Source organism: Phyllobates terribilis, unplaced genomic scaffold, assembly GCF_046119375.1.
Source record: "Phyllobates terribilis strain yellow unplaced genomic scaffold, ASM4611937v1 Scaffold_4__5_contigs__length_816908805, whole genome shotgun sequence".
Classification (NCBI taxonomy): domain Eukaryota; kingdom Metazoa; phylum Chordata; class Amphibia; order Anura; family Dendrobatidae; genus Phyllobates; species Phyllobates terribilis.
In genome coordinates, this window is record NW_027362764.1 from 217,729,961 (window position 1) to 217,750,823 (window position 20,863).

The following is a 20,863-nucleotide window of genomic DNA, read 5'->3' on the forward strand; positions in this document are numbered from 1 at the left end:
TCTGGAACTCCAGATAACCATCAACCATTACTGGAGGCAGTGGTAGAGGCGAGGGCTCAAGAGGTTCCACATATTTTTTAAGTATGGAACACGTTGTGGACTTAAAGGGCCTGAGGAAGTTCAAGACGAAACACTGCTGGTTTAATGACTGCGTTTATTTTATAGGGACCAATAAACCTATAAAAAATGTCAGGTATGTCAGGTATTGTTCAAGAGTCTGGTTAGTTATTTCAGTCTGGCCATTGGATTGAGTATGTAAGGCAGTAGACAAATTAATAGTAACTACTAAAGCTTTACAGAAGTTTTTCCAACATCTTGATGCAAACTGAAAACCTCTATTAGGTCCCAGCTTCCAAGAAGGAACTTTCAATCTTGTATTCCTGGTAGACAACCACACAAAGTCATTCACATTCAGTTCAGGACCTGGCAAGCGTTTTCTGTCAGCCATACATTTAAACCAGTCTCCCATGATCTTTAAATTAGTCAGCACACACCCTGCCATACCGAGGAGTTCGCTGAACCAAATCGTTCCTCCTCAGGAACTCCTGAAGCTCCTTCCTCACTAAAGGTACCAAACTGTGGGTGATAACCGTATGCACCGAATAACGGTGACCTGCCAGTGGATTCTTGACGATGATTATTAATGACAAATTCTGCCAGCGGTAGGTAGTATGCCCAATCCTCCTGATTTTCGCAGCCAAAAAACCTGAGGTAGGTCTCCATATTCTGATTGACATGCTCGGTCTGTACATTCGACTGAGGGTGGAAGGCAGAGGAAAAGGACAGTTGCACGCCCAGTCAAGAACAGAATGCGTTCCAAAACTTGGAAACAAACTTGGTCCCCCGATCTGAAACCACATCGGAGGAAACCCCGTGAAGCTTTATGATCTCATTTATGAACACCTGAGCAATTGTCTTGGCATTTGGAAGCGCAAGGCTACTACCACCAAAACCACCATTTTGCCTGCAGAAACCGGTAGGTCAGTAATAAAATCCATGGACATGTGTGTCCATGGCCTACTAAGGATAGATAGTGGAAGAAGAGTACCAGATGAACGGGTACACAAAACCTTAGAACGCACGCAAATAACACCAAACAGCTATGTGTTCAATTACATCCCGACGCAACCCCGGCCACCAAAAACGATGAGAGAGGAGGTCCGCGGTTGCCTTACCACCTGGATTCCCAGCAAGCTCAGAGTTACGATGTTCCTTAATTACTTTGTGGCGCAGATCAGATGGTACAAATGACCTTCCTGAAAGGCAGGAGGCAGGGGCGTCCCCCTGAGCCTTCAACACCTCACTTCTCCAGTTCAGGATACAGTGCCGAAATGACTACCCCTTTCTGTAATATTGGGGCAGGGTTCTCATGGATACCACCACCAGGAAAGCTCTGGGACAAAGCATCAGCCTTGACATTTTTGACCCCTGGACGAAAAGTGACAATAAAATTTAACCTAGTAAAAAACAGGGACCATCTGGCTTGCCTAGGGTTGAGACAGTTTCTGACTGGAGATATGACAGGTTCTTATGGTCAGTAATAACAGTAATAGGATGGACAGCCCCCTCCAATCAATGTCGCCATTCCTCGAACGCCAATTTGATCTTCAAAAGTTCCCTATTACCCACATCATAATTTCTCACAGCTGGAAACAATTTATTAGAAAAGCAGGCGCATGGATGCCATTTTCCAGGGGACGAATCCTGAGACAACACTGCCCCAATCCCGACATCCGACGCATCAACCTCCACAATAAAGGGTTCAGAAACATCGGGTTGACTGAGTGTAGGTGCAGGAGCAAAATGATTCTTTAAGCAAGAAAAAGCCTGGAGGGAAGTATCCGACCATTTGGAAAAATCAGACCTCTTCTTAGTCATGTCAGTAAGGGGTTTCACTGTAACAGAGTAATTTTGGATGAATTTTCAGTAAAAATTAGTAAAGCCCAGAAAGCGTTGTAGAGCCTTCAGGTTCTCAGGACATTACCAGTCAAGGACTGCACGGATCTTCTCCGGATCCATCCGAAAAACCGAGGATGACAACAAGTACCCCAAAAACTGTACCTCCTGAACAGCGAAAACACATTTTTCTAGTTTGGCATAAAGTTTGTTATCCCTTAATATCGGGAGCACCTGCTTTGCATGCTCCCGATGAGTCTCAAAATCAGGTGAGTAAACCAAAATATCGTCCAAATAGACCACCACAAACCTCCCCACCAAATGATGGAAAATATGATTTATGAAATGCTGGAATACCGCAGGTGCATTGGTCAAACCAAAAGGCATAACAAGACTCTCGAAATGTCCTTCCGGGGTATTGAACGCTGTTTTCCATTCGTCCCCTTCTCTGATTCTAACTAGGCTCCCCTTAAATCCAACTTGGAGAATACCTTAGCTCCTACAACCTGGCTGAACAAATCAGAAATCAGAGGAAGAGGGTATGGATCACGGATGGTAATTTAATTTCCGGAAATCTAAACAGGGACGTAGACCGCCATCTTTTTTCTTCACAAAGAAGAACCCTGCCGCCACGGACGAATTTGAGGGTCTATTATGTCCCTTCTCCAGACTTTACACAATGAAATCCTTCATGGCTTGTCTCTCAGGGCAAGAAAGATTATACAGTCTGGACTTCGGTAGTTTAGCTCCGGGAGTCAGGTTAATAGGACAGTCATAAGCACGATGAGAAGGCAAATCCTCACACCCCCTCTCAGAAAAAGCGTCCTCAAAACCAGACAGAAAGGCAGGTAATATTTCCGTAGAGACAGTAGCAAAGGAATTATCTAAACAGTTCTCATGGCAGTAATCTCCCCACTCAGTAATCTCCCCGGCTTGCCAATCCACCAACGGATTATGTTTAACAAGCCAAGGTATACCCAAGACAATCGGTGTGGGAAGATTGTCCAGAACATAGCAAGCGATGATTTCACAATGAACTGACCCCACCCTAAGTTTTACATTATGTACAATCTGAGTAAATGCTTTCTGTACAAGTGGCACAGAGTGAATGGCAAGGATGGAAATAGGTTCAGCTAAAGCACAGTCAACAAACACAGAAATGTTCTCGGTTTTGCTCTCTAGCACCACTTCTGTGGTCAGGACAAAGCGGGAAATGTAGTTTGGCCACAAATGCACCCCTTGTTTATCCAACTCCAGACTACCAAGAGTTAATCAAGTCTCCTTTTGCTTAGGAATTGAAGGACAGGTCCCAACAAAATGTCCCTTTTTCCCACAAAAAAAACATACGCCTTTTTTCTTGCGAATCTCTGCGGAGATGTATGATGTAGAGACACCCCCTAACTGCATGGGTTCCTCCACCTCCCCCAGTATTGGCTCAACTCCAGACCACTCTCCCAGCAGAGGAATACAACCCCGACAAGAAGGCCCCAGAGAAGGTGGTCTCACCCGTCTCTATCCCAAAGGTGTCTATCAAGACGAATGGCCAACGACATGGCAGCCTCCAAGGACTGAAAGGTTTCATATACTGCCAAGGCATCTTTCAACCTTTCAGTAAGCCCCTCACAAAATTAACTTCTAAGGGCTGAGTCGTTCCATTTGGAATCCGTTGCCCATCTACGGAATTCCGAACTGTACGTTTCCACTGACCGATTCCCCTGCTGAAGGCTACGTGGCCTAGACTCAGCCAAGGCGACTCCGGGTCATCATAGATAAGGGCCAGAGCCCCGAAAAACTCCTCCACAGACTGGAGACAAACCGAGGCCTGCGGTAACAAAAACGCCCATGACTGAGGATCTCCCTGCAATAGAGAGATCACGATACCAACTCTTTGCTCCTCATTACCGGAGGAGTAAGAACGAAGTTTGAAATACAATTTGCAAGCCTCCTTAAATACAAAAAACTTGTCCCTACCTCCTGAAAACCTGTCTGTGAGGGCAAACTTGGGTTCAGGCAGGACAGGCCTAACTGCAGGGACCCCCACATTAGCGACCTGTAGCCACTGATGTTGCTGCTGAACCTCACAGCGGACGTCATTCACCTCCAGAGACAGACGGCAGAACTGCTCTGCGAGCTCTGCAACTGAACCCATACCAAGGGAGAAAGGGAAAAAAAGGTCCATGCCCAAAAACACACAAAGAGAAAAAAAACAAAAAACAAGATGTCAGATTTTTTTTTTCATTTTCAAAACGTGCTTTGCCGGCTATAATGTCACGCGGGGTGTGGGAAAGACTTAGTGCAACACAGAGAGAAGAGGGAAAGGGAGCCCAGACACTAGGGAAAGGGGGAAGTGGAGACCTCCTAGTCTGGTCTAGTGTCACCCTGTCTCAACTACCGTCCCTATATTGGCTTTTCACCAATCGTTGCATGCGTGTCTCGCCCTGACTTTCACTGGCGTATGGCTAAGGCTAGGGAAGGGAGGAGATGAGCACTAGTCGATCTCCACAAGACTCTATAGACAACAAGGGTAGACAAACAGGGGGGATTGCTAAGCTTTAGACGAGACCCAGACAAATGCACACACGGCCTCAAGCTCCAGGGAAGACGAAGTACTGCTCTTGCTAAAGCCTCACAAGTAGTAATGAATATCGCTGGCACCTCCCTCTCAGACACACCAGGTATTTATACACTCAGGCCAGAGAGCTAATTATCCAGAGGGAGGTAGCCACTGGATCCTAGAGACAGCCAGCATCTAAGAAGATGTCTGTAATGCCAAACGTAGAGATCTCTTGCAACCAATTGCAGGGCGACTGTCTGTCACCTCTGACACACCCGTGACACAAGCCTTACAGCTAGCACAATGCAGTCAGTCATGTAACATTTTTCCTGGCATTAACCAAATCTAGACTTGTCCATTAGTCTGCCAGATAGAGAATCTTGATTTGTCTCTCCACAGAACATTTTTCCACTTCCCCAAAGTACAGTGGCGGCATGCTTTATAACTCTCCATCCAATGCTTGGCATTGTGCCTGGTGGTGTAAGGCTTGCAAGCCAATACTTGGCCATGACAACTGGTCTTCGCCAGAAGCAGATTCGCCCATTAGTTTGCTAGATAGACAACCTTGATGTGTTATTCTACAGAACATGTTTCCACTGCCCCAGAGTCCAGTGGCAGAGTGCTTTACACCACTTCATCTAATGCTTGGCATTGTGCTTGGCAAGGTACAGTAAGGCTTGCATACTCCTACTTGGTCATAGCAATTAAATGTGCTTGATTTTAAATACCTGTGGCAATGGGATTCAATGAAAAACCTAAATTCACTGATTGGTATGGGGTCTGCTTCTTTGCGGTGCAGTTGACGTGGTGCCTAAAAGCTTCTACTTCTCAATAATGCCACTCACAATTGATTGTGATATGTTAATAAAAAATGTGACAAACTGAGTTGTAGATTGTAAGATTGTAAGTGCTGGGAGAGTGGTTGAGGATTGCTATATTTCCCCAAGATTCCTGTCATATATGCCATCTATATTGTAATAGAATGCTGAATAAAATTATACCTTGATATCTGTGATTCGATATTGTATCCCAGAGAAATTCACATTTTTCTTAATATGTAAATGAACTGTTAAGATTTTTTGGCCGTACACAGATCTGCTTGAGAATCTGTCTCCAGAGATATGCTAAATGAAAGGGGTCGTTACCAGTGTGAGACTGGTAATGACTGACAATCTACTCTCCTAATCTCACTGCAGAGCTATCCCTGTTTACAGCTAACACAGTACAGCAGAGCAGAGCTTTGTCTCATTATAAACAGATTTGCAGCTGCAGCTCTCATCTCACATTGCTGACAGCTCTGATATACTGCCCCTCCCCCTACACTAGTTGCCTTTGTTCTATTGGTCTTTGAGATGGAAGCTGAATAAGTGTTACTTGTAATCAGACACAGCTCTGCAGGCGAGAGAGCTACAATTTCATATGTTTTTATAATTATACAAAGCCCAGCTGTGCTGTACTGTACTGTGTTAGTTATAACCACACAGAGCTGCAGTGAGATCAGAAGAGCAGAGTGTCTGTCATTACATGTCTCATATTGGTAACACACCCTTTAATTTGAAAGGAATCTGTCAATAGGATCAACCCTCCTAAGCCGTCTATATGTGCATGTAGGTGATAACAAGCTGAATAAAATGATACCTTGATATTTGTGATCTGATGTCTTATTCCAGAGAAATCCATATTTTTATTATATGTAATTGAATAGTTTGAGGCTATGGGCCGGATACTGATCTGCATGAGAATCTGCCTCCAGAGCTTATTTTAAGTAAAAGGAAGCAATACCAGTGTTATGTGTAATGGCCACTCTCTGCTCTCCTGATCTCACTGCAGAGCTGTGTGTGATTATAACTGACACATCTGCAGTTTCCTCTCAGTGCTCCAGCTTCAATTTCAAAGGTAGCCAGCGTTGCAATACAACAGAGTTGTGAGAGCTGCAGCTGCTAACGTGTTTGTTATAAGACAAAGTTCAGTTCTATTGTTCTGTGTTAGTTACATGTCTCAAACTGGTAACTCCCCCTTTTCATTTATAATAATCTCTGGAGGCAGATTTTCATGCATATCAGTGTCCGGCCCAAAGTCATGAACAGCTTATTTACATATAAGAAAAACACAGATTTCTCTGGAATAAGACATCAGATCGCAGAAATCAAGGTATCATTTCATTTATCTTCCTATGTCCTTCGTGCCCATATAGACGGCTTCAGAATTGGAATAATTCGGTAAATTCTGCACTGCCGGTATTAGGCTGTGTTCACACGATGCGTATTTCATGCGTTTCCGCGGCGTTTTTGCAGTTGCGTAAACGCCGCGGAAACGCATGAAAAACGCATGGTAGAAGGGCAGCAATGTTCCCCAATGGAAATCCGCATGTGCTGTGCCCATGATGCGGATTTTTCCGCAGCGTTAACGCTGCGGTCAAAAATCCGCAGCATGTCAATTAATTTTGCGGAAACGCGGCGATTTCGCCGCCATTGACTTGCATTAGAACGCGCCAATTCCGCAAGACAGCATTTGTACTTGCGTAATTGGTGCGTTCTAATGTGCGGATGGTACCCGGGTGTGGAGGAGAGGAGAGTCTCATCCACACCCAGGTACCATTAAAAAAGCTGTAAAAAGAAGAATAAAATAAAAAATAAATGTATTCTTACCTTCTGTCGGCCCGCGCTGCGCTCCCGCTTGGTTTCCGGCACTTGCAGTGAGTTGTAGGACCTGCGGTGACGTCAGAGTCATGTGACGGGTCACGTGACGCTGACGTCGGCAGGTCTTTCAATTCAAAGTTGCCGGCAGCCGGGAGAACGGAGTGAGCAGGACAGCGCGGGCCATCGGAGGTAAGTATATACACTCTCTCGGTTCACACTGTATAAATCCATGCTGTTTGCATGGATTTATATAGTGTGACCTAGTTGTCAAGCACTTTCCAGGTGATGCTAACATCGCCTGGAAAGCGCTTGTCAATCTGCATGCGGAAACGCATGTGAATCTGCATGTGGATCCGCATGTATTCTGCAGGAAAAACGCATGCACAATCTGCATGCGTTTTTTCTGCCAGGGAGATGCAGAAATGATGCAGAAATTTTCTGCTTCATTTCTGCATCGTGTGCACATACCCTTAATGATGGAAAAAAAAAATAACAAACCGCATTCCTGCATACCATCTTCTTTTTCCATCATTAATCCTGGCAACGCCGAATTAACCCATTCATTCCAATTCTAATGTTATCTTTGCCATGGGTCTGCAGTAGCTTTGAGCCTTTACAGTGGTTGTGGTCACACAACCACACCAGGTGAATTCCATTGCTTTCGTTCTCCTAATTTGTACTCAGGTAAGACCCTATTGCCCTTATTGTTATTCTAGCTTTCTACTTCGTGTAGACGGTTTAGCAGGGTTGATTCTGCTGATAGATTCCCTTTAAAATAAGCTCTGAAGGCAGATTATCAAGGAGATCTATGTCATGCCAATAGATCTTAACAGTTCATTTACATATTAAGAAAAACATGGATTTGTCTGGAATAAAACAATGGATTGCAGATATCAAGATTGGATTGCAGATATTTTATTCAACTCCCTATGACCTGAATGCCCATATAGATGGCTTAGGATGGTTGATATTTCTGAGTGATTACATTTAAAAGCATCTTTTGGCACAGTTGTGGGCCAGTCCAATACTTGTGTGGTATTATGTAACAGATTAAAGGAGTTGTCTACTACTTTTCCATTTTTACAAGTGGTAGTGGCCGCCGCGGTGTACTGCACATCCGCCTCCTATTCAATTCAATGGGAGGCAGATGTGCAGTACACCGCGGCGGCCGCACGGCAGGCGAGCACTCCTGGCTGGCGGCGGCCGCCACCGGCACCGCAGGAGGCTGATCGGCGGGGGTGCCGCATGCGGATAGGGCATCAATGTAAAAGTAGTGGACAACTTTTTTAAAGTGTTAACAGTTATTAAACAGGGCTCCTAAATCCCTGAGCACAAAAAAATCTCTGCTTTTGGAACTACATATTACAATTACCATCTACAAAAGCATTCAGCAACTTCCATCTGTTGGATCCCAATGGTTGCACAACTACCTGTCATACCTTTTACCAAGGAGCTTTTATTGCATTAACAGATGTTCATTGTTATCGATATAAAGAATTATTTGCAGCTTAACATTTCTATAACTCAGGATAATTATTTTCAATCTCAAAAATAAAACTGTGTGAAAAAACATTTCATTGTTTCTTTTGTCTACAATCTATGAGCATATGGAAATGTCATTTGGGTAACAAAATAAAAGTAGCACAATGCAAAATGATATAATTAATGCAACAATTTGTTATTCAATATGATTACTAGACAACAAATATTATAACACAAAAAAATACATAAATTAAAATGAAAGACATTTTCCTGTACCCAAACATTAAAGAGGTTATTTACTACTTTATCATTGACGACCTATCCTTAGGATAGGTAATCAAAGTCTGATCAGTTGGGGTCCGACACCCGAAGGCGAATGTGCAGTACCTGGCCACGGCCACTACCAGAAGATGGTACAGCTTCACAATTGAGCAGTTTTAGCCGGCGGCCGCCGCCAACACCGAGAACAGTTGATCAGCGGGGGTGCTGGGTGTCAGACACCGACCAATCAGACATTGATGACCTATCCTATGGAAAGGTCATCAATTATAAAGTAGTAGACAACCTCTTCAATGGCTTTCTTCTGATTTTCTGATTGGCAAAGTCCCTTATTGGTGTGCCTCACTGATTTTACAAGTAGACCATTACTGTCCTGTAAATCTCTTTTAAAGCTTTGAGCACAGCCACTAGGCACAGCTAGAAAAATAGATGTAAAAATGTAATCCCTCCAATTTTCTTATTAATGAATTTAGAAGTTGAGTGTGCGCAAGTTTATGGTTGAATAAATCCGAATTATAGTAAGATTGAGTGTGCCAGTATTGGAATTTATTAATTGTGCATAAAAACACCAAAACATATACTAATACATGTACATCTATATAATAAATATTTACAGACATCGACAAAATTGTTGGTACCATTCTGTTAAAGTAAGGGTAAGTCAAATTACTTGAAACTGACAAAAGTAATTTTCAATTTCAATTTACTGAATATCCACTAATAAAAATCAGACATTGCTTTCGAGTTGCAGTTCAATAGAAAAATAATATATAAAATAAACTAATTAAAATGGCTTGGACAAAAATGTAGTACCCCTAGAAAAGATTGAAATAATTTGAATATATAGACATGTTAAACTAAAAAGAAAAAACCTGAAGGTCTGAACTGAAACGTAAGTTGATGTGCATGCAAAATGTAAATGCATGTTCACACAAGGCCATTAAACAGAGAGAAACCAAAGACAAGAAAAATACCCAAATAACTGAAAGTAAATGTATAAATCGCACAGTGCAAAAATAATAATAAATAATAAAGGGTATTTAGTTAACATAATTTTGATCAAAATAATGTGAAAGCCATCCCGCAACTTCACGGCAACCCTTATGGGACAGTCCTAACTCTAATATTAAAAACCTTACCATTTGTCAAGTGACATACATATGGACAAAGGCAGAGAGACTGGATCCCTGGTGTGAGCATAAAACCGAAGCAGAATGAGCGTCTCAGCCCAGACAAAGGGCGGCCACACCCTTTTATAAGCACTAAAGCATACTGACTGCAAAGAAAAAACCTGAAGGTCTGAACTGAAACGTAAGTTGATGTGCATGCAAAATGTAAATGCATGTTCACACAAGGCCATTAAACAGAGAGAAACCAAAGACAAGAAAAATACCCCAATAACTGAAAGTAAATGTATAAATCGCACAATCGCTTTATAAGATGCACTTTTTTCCCCTCAAAGTGAGGGGAAAAACTCAGTGCGTCTTATAAAGTGAACACACACATTTACATAAAAAAAGCGCAAACTGCTCTATCACCGCGGCCCGGGGAAGCTTGTGGTGGACAGGCTGTGCGGCGAGTAGTCATGTTAAGAGACAGGAGGTGAATCATACCGCAAGGAGGTGAATCATGCTTGTGATTCTGTGGATGGTGGTGGCGGGTGACTGGCAGTCACTGGGCCACTGTCAATCCTCCATTTATTGCAGCCATGGCCCTCCTTTAAGGCGGAGGAGAGGGAGGAGAGCGATTCCCCTCCCCCTCTGCAGGGCGGATGACGCTGCATTTGACGCGTCCCTTGGGCCGTGGGGTACTCGGTGCCAGGCCGGTCGTTGCTAGGGGAGATATCACAGTGGCGGTCACCCAGGGCGGTCAATAAAAGGAGATATTTACAGGGGATTTATAGTTTTTATATACAGTTTGTGACGCCACCTGTGGTATGGGGCCGCCGCTGCGGTGCAGAACCTCTGGAGCCGTTGTTAGTGCAGCAGAGTTTGGTTCAGCTCTCCACAGGCAGAGATCAGCTGAAGTAGTGATTTTATAGATGTTGCTGTGCGGTATAGTGCAGAGGATGGCTCAGTTAATAATCATTCCACAACTTAATGGCGGATTCCTCTTATCTTTACTTGCGGCGGTTAGGCAGACCGGGGCACGGGTACTAGCTGGTAGTAGAGGTCTGGGCGGCCTGGAAGCAAGTTGGGGGATCCACCTAGCCAGGTGGAGTTGTAGGCCTTCCCTTTGCGCTACCTCTTTGGCCCTGCTGCGTATAGCTATGCTGCGGCCCTCGTCCTTGAGTAAAACGTCTTTGTGCTCACTCGTATGGCTGGCAGCTCGGGCCTTCCTGGAGTGTCGCTCCCACGTGGCGGTGCTGGGCCCTATCGTGCTGCTGAGCCTCTGGGCGTCTGATGGGGCCAGTAGACCTGCAGTCTCCTGCCCTCCGGTTTCTGCTGCTGGGCTTTCAGTGCCCCACAACCTTGGACTCTGGTGTCCGGTTCTTCTGCGCTTCCCTCTGGGGTGAACTGCCGTGCAGCTCCACTCCCTAGGTCTTTCCTCGTCGACGTCCTGACTTCAACTCCTCTCTGCTCTCCTCACACTAACTAACCCCGCCACCAGATCCCAGTTGCTAAGGGTAGGAGCTCCCCTTGCTGGTCTGGAGCCAGGAAAGTGTTGCATGCTAGCAAAACCTGATTAGGGGACCCCTGCTTGCTTCCAGGCATGGCATCACCTCTTGTGAGGGAGGCAATGCCACTGTGGCAACCGGACTCCTGGGGTGCCACAAATTCACTGCTCTGCAGCAGCCGGGGATATTCTTTTGACCAGACGAAAGAGAGGAGAGTGATTCTCCGCCCCCTCTGCAGGGCTGGATACTGATTGGTGGAGGGATCTGCTGCTGAGCTGCCTCCACCAATCAGTGATCTATCACTGACAAAAGTGTGTCCCTTGTAAGAAAGGTCCTGTCAGCCTTCATAAAGATGTGAGCAGAGAAACTGAAGGAAAAGTGCAATATAACTACAATCCCCATCATCCTTCAGAATATACAATACCAATGGGTGTATTCCGAAGGATGATGGGGATTGTAGTTATATTTAGTATAATCAATCCAGGGAGGGACTGTAATGTTTATTGTAAATGTGACTACCACCTCCCTCATCTTTTAGAATACACCCATGAGTATGTGGGTGTATTTTTAAGGATGAGAGGGGTAGTAGTCAAACAGGGACTGTACTGTACAGTAATTGGTGAAAATGACCCCAGTGATCCTTAAGAATGCATCCAGACAATGCAGTATATACGGTAGGTGTATTCTGAAGGATGATGGGGGCCATAGTCACATTTAATATACCATGAATACTGCCCAAGCACTGTATCCCCACAACAGCGTCATCCATAGATCCCCCACAACAGTGTATTATCCACAGATCCCTCATAACAGTATCATCCACAGATACCCATAACAGTGTGTCATCTACAGATATTTTTTTTCTTATTTTTCACCTTTAAAACCTAGTAATTATAAAGTGAAAAATACAGTACTTCTATCAGCTTCAAGTTATTTCAGTGATCTTTGTGTTTTTTTTTACTTTAACAGATAGGTACTAACAATTTTGTCCATGTCTGTACATATTTGACACTGCATCCTCCAATACCTTATGGTGGCTGCTCTGGTTACCAAACAATTGAATACCATACATAGAGGCTATTCATATCCAATCATCACATCCGGTTTATTTATTTTAATACAACACCTACAAGAACCAGCATCATACAATATCCATTTTTAAATAAATATATGTTTTATTAATATATAAATGACAAAAATTAAACATACTTATGAGAAAGAGGTGTTATAGGTGTTGCGTTATGTAGTGAGGGATCAGTGTTATTGATAAGGTTTTTTTTTCAGTGAATTGTCCTTATTTTAAAGGGACTCTGTCAGCAGGATTTCACCCTCCCTCCAAGCTATTATATGTTCATGTAGCTGTAAGGTGCCCCAGCGATGTTGTCTTGGGCAGCTGTGACCCCTACCTGCTCTGGCACCCTACAGACAAAGTGTGTCCTCCCTCTAATGTGCTGCAGTGTATGTGGTGCTTTCCACTTTCTTCAGACCAGCCGGTAACTTCTGCCTCCAGGCATTTCTCTTCTGGAACCAGGGCAGCAATGAATTTAGAGGACACGAGGTTCATAACTATAACTGGGACTTTACTTGGGGAGTAGGAATATGTACAATATTTACAGGCAGATATAATAGATAAGGCCCAACGGGTTGTCATCTTTCCCACAGGTACTTGATACAACTTCAGCCCTGGTTCCCAATTTAGGTGAAGCATCTCTGTTGCATTGTTCTCTTTCCTTAGAGAATCTTCCTCACCAATGACAGTATATCCGGATCCTAGTTATCTCCACGTCCTAGGCTTGAGTCCTGACTTTTTCTGCAGCCTGCAGACAGAATGTGCCCCTGGGTCCTCAATGACACTCTTGAGTTTCCCTGGCCAGCTAAGGGGATTCTTGTGGAGGGATTCTTCTCCTTGGTGATCCACTGTCTGAGATACAGGGCCCACGTCTGCCCTAGCAGTCAATATGCCGAGGTTGCCTGTCCTGTCCCAGGTACTATATTTCACTCCACTAATCACTTCCTGCTTCTGGAAACTAACCAGAGATTTCCTAAAGTGCCCACCTTCTATGGGCTGTCCTCACACACAGTTAACCCCTTCACTGCCCTAAATGTCTGCAATGCTACTGGCAAACTGCACCTGGCATCTGCATTCTAGACAGTGGCATCTTGCGGCTGATTACTAATACTACAGCCCACAAGGAAACACATCAGGAACAAACCATTTATTCACATTCTGTGCTCAACCATAGCACTGGGTTCCCTCTCCTTCTACTGGGCTGGATTATCATAGCTAACCCCTTAACTGGACCTAACTGCGGCCCAGAGAGATTTAACTATAGGGAACATACTCTTTAACCCTTTTAGTGCCAGAGGGAAGCTCCTTCCTTCACCACTACTACATAGCTGCCAGGTGCTACCTCTGTTACTGAGACATCAGCATTTGAATTGATATTTAAACGGCTATGGTAGATCTGAAGCCTTTGTCACTCCAGCTCAGCGCTGACTTCAGGCAAAGGAGCCATCAGTCAAGTAGGAGGCGGCGCTGGGCGGGGAGTAGAGTTGGAATGACAGAGGCTTCAGATCTTCAGCCTCATATGCACATAATTTAAAAAGTTGATTTCTCATTAACGGAGGAACGGACTGGCCAGGTAAAGGTATTGCTGAACTTGTTTTTGAAAGTCCTACATACACAGATAAATAGTTTTGGATTTTAAATCCTGTTGGCATATTCCCTTTAAATCTAGACAGCAAGATAAACACATGGTCTTAAAAAAAAATCTTAAAAAAAGCACAAAACAGGTTGACTTGTTGAGATTCTGCAATTTTTAATGCCAGATTACTGGAACACATGTTCATTATATATATATTTCTTCCAACTGTTTCCAGGGGATTTTGGGGTTTCACGTCTTTTGATGGGCTCATGTGACCTGGCAACGACATTTACTGGGACGCCTTACTATATGAGTCCTGAAGCTTTAAAGCACCAGGGATATGACTCAAAGTCAGACATTTGGTGAGTAGACATTGTGTTCATTCAGATATATCAAGTAATTCTCCCGTGTACAAGTGTCCTTTTTTACAGTCTGTGACTGTATGCTTAAAGGGATTTTCTGACTTCTTGAAAAATAAATAGAATAGCAGATGCTCTAAAATAACACATTGTTCAAATTTTATTTTTTAAAGGATTTGAAAAAACCCTTTGAATCTAACCATTCAGTGTAACGTATCTATCCTCATGATTGGTTTAGGTAACTAATGAGAGAGCATAAAAAGATGTTCCCTAGAACCTTATAACATACATTTTAAAATAATTCTGCATCTTTTACCATTGTTTTTTGGCTGTCATAGGACACTTAATAATGGCTTTCACACAAAATATATTTAAAATCTCACACAAGACGAATCAATTTTTTTCTTTGTGTCATTGTAATATTTAAATTGATATAAGTGTATGAGGGCTCTTTTTTTGGAACTTACTTTGGAGTACATATATATATATATATATATATATATATATATATATATATATATGTATATATATATATATACATATATATATATATTTATATTTAAAAGGGGGCTGGAATAAAACAATATCAATATCAATAACATTTTAATGTAAAAAAATAATGTTTTTTAACATTAAAATCTGAACAAAAAATTAAGTGGGGGCATGTGTGTTGTCTGGTGATGTCCATTTCACGCACTAAGACACTTATGTAAACCAACTTGTCTTAGTGTTCAAAATAACTGTAGCCATCACAACTGACCTGTTTGCATTATAAAGAGTTGAAGAGTGAGTGTCGCTTCTCTGCAATACTTTTGCACTCATGTGCATACTGTATATGCTATGCTATGTAGAAGCAGGCACCATGCAAGGCTGATTTGTGTTGGAGTGAACATGGCTCCTGATTAGAAAACCGATTGTGCCAGACAGATTCCCTTGATGCAACAACTTTATTTTATGTCCCATTACAATTATCATGTAATTTTTTATGGTCAACTATTTAAAAAAGAAAATTATAAAAATGTATTTTATTTATTTTCATTTTTGGGGCAGGGGACTGTTTTTTTTTTTATAAAACATTATTAAACAAATTATTTTCAACAGCTTTACTATTGATTACTTCTAAAATGCTTATAAATACATGGTAGTATGTTCTACACTGACAGGCAACCCATCAGGAAATGACTTAAGTATCATAAACCCACTACTGACATTGGAAAACATCAGCCAATGGGCTAATAGTGTTAGAACCCTCCTGTTTGTTTTTTCCATCTTGTGTTTTGCGGTCAGGTGACCATCTGCCTTTATATTCCAGCTCCGCCCTTATGGCTGTGCTGGACTTCTGTGTTTGACTGTTTCTCTAGCCTGGTGCTTCGGTGCCTTTCTCTGTCAAGTTTGCTTGGTCCTCTGGGATCTCTAGTACATTTTTGTCAGTTTGTCTTTTTGTGTTCTGCAACAACTTCTCTGTTTAGGAGGTGTCCTATTTTTGTCCCAGTCCTTAGTTCTTTTAGGGACCCCTCACTTAATTCTATAGGTCTTCGTTCAGACTAGCCGAGGACTAAGGCGGGTCTGTTCACTAGGAACAGGCAGCCCGCTACATCGTAGGGATTCAGCTTAGTCTTACTGTAGGGACAGCTTTTCCCTATCTTTCCTTAGTACATGTTGCAGATCATAACAGTAAGTCCAGCCCAAAAACCTAACAGGAAAGAAATTCGGGGATCAGTATGGTTTCCATCCAGGATTTGGCTCAACGCCTGCAGGGATTGTCTCTGGAGGTGGCCGAGCTTCAGCAACACATGAGTAGCTGTTCTGGAGCGCATTTTGTCGAACCCAAGGTAGGACTGCCTGATGTTTTTTATGGTAAACAGCAAGATTTTTTTTCCTTTAAAAATGCTTGTTTGTTATATTTTCGTTTGAGATCAAGGTCCTCTGGGAATGAATCACAGCACATTGGTTTTATTATATCACTTTTGCGCAATGAACCACAGGGGTGAGCCTTTTCTCTACAGCCTAATGATCCGTGTTTAAGGTCTGTTGAAGAATTTTTTTCTGCTATGGGGTTATTATATGACGATCCTGATCGAATCTCATCTGCTGAATCAGAACTCAGGCGTTTGAATCAGGGGTCAGACGATGTTGAAAATTATTGCACACACTTCAGGAGATGGGCTTCAGAAGTTAAGTGGAATGATCCTGCGCTGAGATGTTTATTTCTTGCTGGTCTGAGTGAAAGGGTTAAGGATTTGCTAATTGCATTCCCTGCACCTATAGACAGGAGACTGAGGTGCAGGCTCAATGAGGTAAAGACTCCTGTAATGCCAGGTCCTAGTCCCCAGAAAATCTGCTCTGACGGCGGAGAACCGATGGAGGTTGGGGCGATGTCACTCCGCTCTCAGGAAAGAGACTGGAGTTTTACCAAGGGATTGTGTCTTTATTGTGGTAAAGCTAACCATTTGATTAAGTATTGTGAGCGTCGTTTAAGTAAAGAAAAAAAAAAGGTCAGTTACGCCCGTATAGCTTGTTTACACTCTGCAGGAGTATTTCTTTCTGGGAGTACTACTTTGCAGGGAGATTTGATTGAATTTCAGGTATTTGTGGATTGTGGTTCAACACTTAATGTGATTGATAAAGGGTTTTTGGAAAACCTTAAATTGAAACCCAAACCTTTGTCATCACCTATTTCTGTGATTGCAATTGATAACACTCCTTTGAAATGTATTACTCACAAGACTGCTGCATTTTCCCTCACTATCAATGGAGTTCACCAAGAAATTTTGGACTTGGTTGTTTTGGATAATTTGCCCTCTCCAGTTGTGCTAGGATTGCCTTGGTTAAAACTGCACAATCCTTTATTGGACTGGTCTACTAATGTGATTAAGTCTTGGAGTCCGAAGTGCTATGATAAATGTTGTAATGTTCGCATTGCGGCTGTGGAAAAAGGGGAATTACCGGTACCTATTCAAGATTTTTGGAGGGTTTGTTCACTAGGAACAGGCAGCCCGCTACATCGTAGGGATTCAGCTTAGTCTTACTGTAGGGACAGCTTTCCCCTATCTTTCCTTAGTACATGTTGCAGATCATAACAAATAGATGGTGTTTCCCATGATCAGAAATTTACTTTATTGGTATCCGATTACTATCTGGTACCCACAGCCTGGACATTGGTCTTGTACAGCGCATAATGCATGAATATTTTGAAACATCAACATAAAAAGGTCACAGATCAGAAGAAGTTCCTTGAATGGCCACCTTCAAGCACAATATTGTGGTCATTGAGAGATTAACCCCTTAGTGACAGCTACATACATGTATAGTGGCCATACACTTGTAATGCAGGTGTCTGGAGGCAAGGCACAGAGATCACGAGGCAGGAACAGTCAGTGATCGATATAATGCTATTTATATACAGCAGTAACTTAAAAACCCCTTCGCGACCTTGGGATTTTCCATTTTTGCATTTTCGTTTTTTGCTCCCCTTGTTCCCAGAGCCATAGCGTTTTTATTTTTTGGTCTCGATAGCCATGTGAGGGCTTATTTTTTGCGGGACGAGTTGTACTTTTAAACGCCATTACAAGTTTTACATATTATGTACTGGAAAATGGGAAAACAATTCCAAGTGCATTGAAATTGCTAAAAAAGTGCAATTCCACAGATGTTTTTTTTACATTTTTTTACCACGTTCACTGAATGCTAAAACTGACCTGCCATTATTATTCTCCAGGTCACTACGAGTTCGTAGACACCAAACATGTATAGGTTCTTTTTTATTTAAGTGGTGAAAAAAAAATCCAAAGTTTGTTAAAAAAAATTTAAAAAAATGACGCCATTTTCCGAGACCCGTAGCGTCTCCATTTTTCGGGATCTGGGGCCAGATGAGGGGTTGTTTTTTGCGTGCTGAGCTGACGTTTTTATTACTACCATTTTGGGGTAGATCCGATGTTTTGATCACCCGTTATTGCATTTTATTGCAATGTTGCGGCGACCAAAAAAACTTAATTCTGGCGTTTAGAATTTTTTTCTCATTACGCCGTTTACCGATCGGATTAATTCTTTTTTTATATTGATAGATCGGGCGATTCTTAACGCGGCGATACCAAATATGTGTATGTGGGGTTTATTTTTTATTATTTTATTTTGAATGGGGCAAAAGGGGGTGATTTAAACTTTTATATTTTTTTAATATTTTTAAAAACATTTTTTTTAAACTTTTTGCTTGCTTCTATAGTCTCCATAGGAGACTAGAAGCAGCAACTGTCCGATTGCCTCTGCTACATATACAGTACAGACCAAAAGTTTTTTAAAGATTTTTCTGTATTTTCATGACTATGAAAATTGTACATTCGCACTGAAGGCATCAAAACTATGAATTAACACATGTGGAATTATATACTTAACAAAAAAGTGTGAAACAACTGAAAATATGTCTTATATTCTAGGTTCTTGAAAGTAGCCACCTTTTGCTTTGATGACTGCTTTGCACACTCTTGGCATTCTCTTGATGAGCTTCAAGAGGTAGTCACCGGAAATGGTCTTCCAACAATCTTGAAGGAGTTCCCAGAGATGCTTAGCACTTGTTGGCCCTTTTGCCTTCACTCTGCGGTCCAGCTCTCCCCAAACCATCTCGATTGGGTTCAGGTCTGGTGACTGTGGAGGCCAGGTCATCTGGTCATCACTCTCCTTCTTGGTCAAATAGCCCTTACACAGCCTGGAGGTGTGTTTGGGGTCATTGTCCTGTTGAAAAATAAATGATGGTCCAACTAAACGTAAACCGGATGGAATAGCATGCCGCTGCAAGATGCTGTGGTAGCCATGCTGGTTCAGTATGCTTTCAATTTTTAATAAATCCCCAACAGTGTCACCAGCAAAGCACCCCCACACCATCACTCCTCCTCCTCCATGCTTCACGGTGGGAACCAGGCATGTAGAGTCCATCCGTTCACCTTTTCTGCGTCGCACAAAGGCACGGTGGTTGGAACCAAAGATCTCAAATTTGGACTCATCAGACCAAAGCACAGATTTCCACTTCCACAGTCTCCTCTTAACAGTTGTTGAAGAGATGTGTCTGCTGCTAGAACTCTGTGCGGCATTGACCTGGTCTCTAATCTGAGCTGCTGTTAACCTGCGATTTCTGTGACTGGTGACTCGGATAAACTTATCCTCAGAAGCAGAGGTGACTCTTGGTCTTCCTTTCCTGGGGCGGTCCTCATGTGAGTCAGTTTCTTTGTAGCGCTTGATGGTTTTTGCAACTGAACTTGGGGACACATTCAAAGTTTTCCCAATTTTTCGGACTGACTGACCTTCATTTCTTAAAGTAATGATGGCCACTCGTTTTTCTTTACTTAGAATTTGTATTATGGCAAGAAAAAAGCAGCTAACAGTCTATTCAGTAGGACTATCAGCTGTGTATCCAGCAGACTTCTGCACAACACAACTGATGGTCCCAACCCCATTTATAAGGCAAGAAATCCCACTTATTATACCTGACAGGGCACACCTGTGAAGTGAAAACCATTTCCGGTGACTACCTCTTGAAGCTCATCAAGAGAATGCCAAGAGTGTGCAAAGCAGTCATCAAAGCAAAAGGTGGCTACTTTGAAGAACCTAGAATATAAGACATATTTTCAGTTGTTTCACACTTTTTTGTTAAGTATATAATTCCACATGTGTTAATTCATAGTTTTGATGCCTTCAGTGTGAATGTACAATTTTCATAGTCATGAAAATACAGAAAAATCTTTAAATGAGAAGGTGTGTCCAAACTTTTGGTCTGTACTGTAGGTGATCAGAAGATCACCTGTATGTAGCAGAAATGCTCCTGTACTATGAGCGCCGACCACTAGGTGGCGCTCATAGTAATCTTTACATGACAACCACTGGTGTCTGCTGCAGACCCAGGGTTGTCATGACCACCCATCGGTGACCCGCGATCACGTGATGGGGTCACCTATGGGCGGGGCTAATGCCGTGCTTCCGGCGCGGCGATGTTAAATGCCGCCGTCAGTGATTGACAGCGGAATTTAACATGTTAACAGCCGTGGGTGGATCGCGATTTCACCCGTGGCTGTTGCGGGCACATGTCAGCTGTAATAATCATCTGACATGTGCCCGGTTCAGTGCGGGCTCAGCGCCGGAGCCCTCACTGAACCGGGGGTGCTGGCCTGGGGCGTACTAATACGCCCTGGGCCAGTAATGGGTTAAAATAATTAGTGTTAGCAATAAGGCAAATCCACAGTAGAATGAATAACAATATACTTGGAATAGCAAAGAAAGTTTTTCACTATCTAATGTTAATGTTCTTTTCACAAAGGTGGTGCGCCCAATCATAGGAGTCACCACGTAAGTTCTCTCTGCAGCTCTGGCCCTAGCGGGTGTCACCGGGTTTTCCCGCTTGGCCG

The 20,863-nt window shown here is 42.8% G+C and overlaps 1 protein-coding gene across 3 annotated transcripts in view; it reads left to right on the top strand.

Moving 5' to 3' along the window:
- Positions 1-20,863, top strand: part of NEK11 (NIMA related kinase 11) — a 405,201-nt gene that overhangs the window by 126,251 nt on the left and 258,087 nt on the right. For all 3 annotated transcript variants that reach the window (XM_073678085.1, XM_073678084.1, XM_073678086.1), the window contains one exon: positions 14,348-14,474. In XM_073678085.1, coding sequence (XP_073534186.1) covers positions 14,348-14,474 — 127 coding nt within the window. The remainder of the gene's footprint in view (positions 1-14,347; positions 14,475-20,863) is intronic.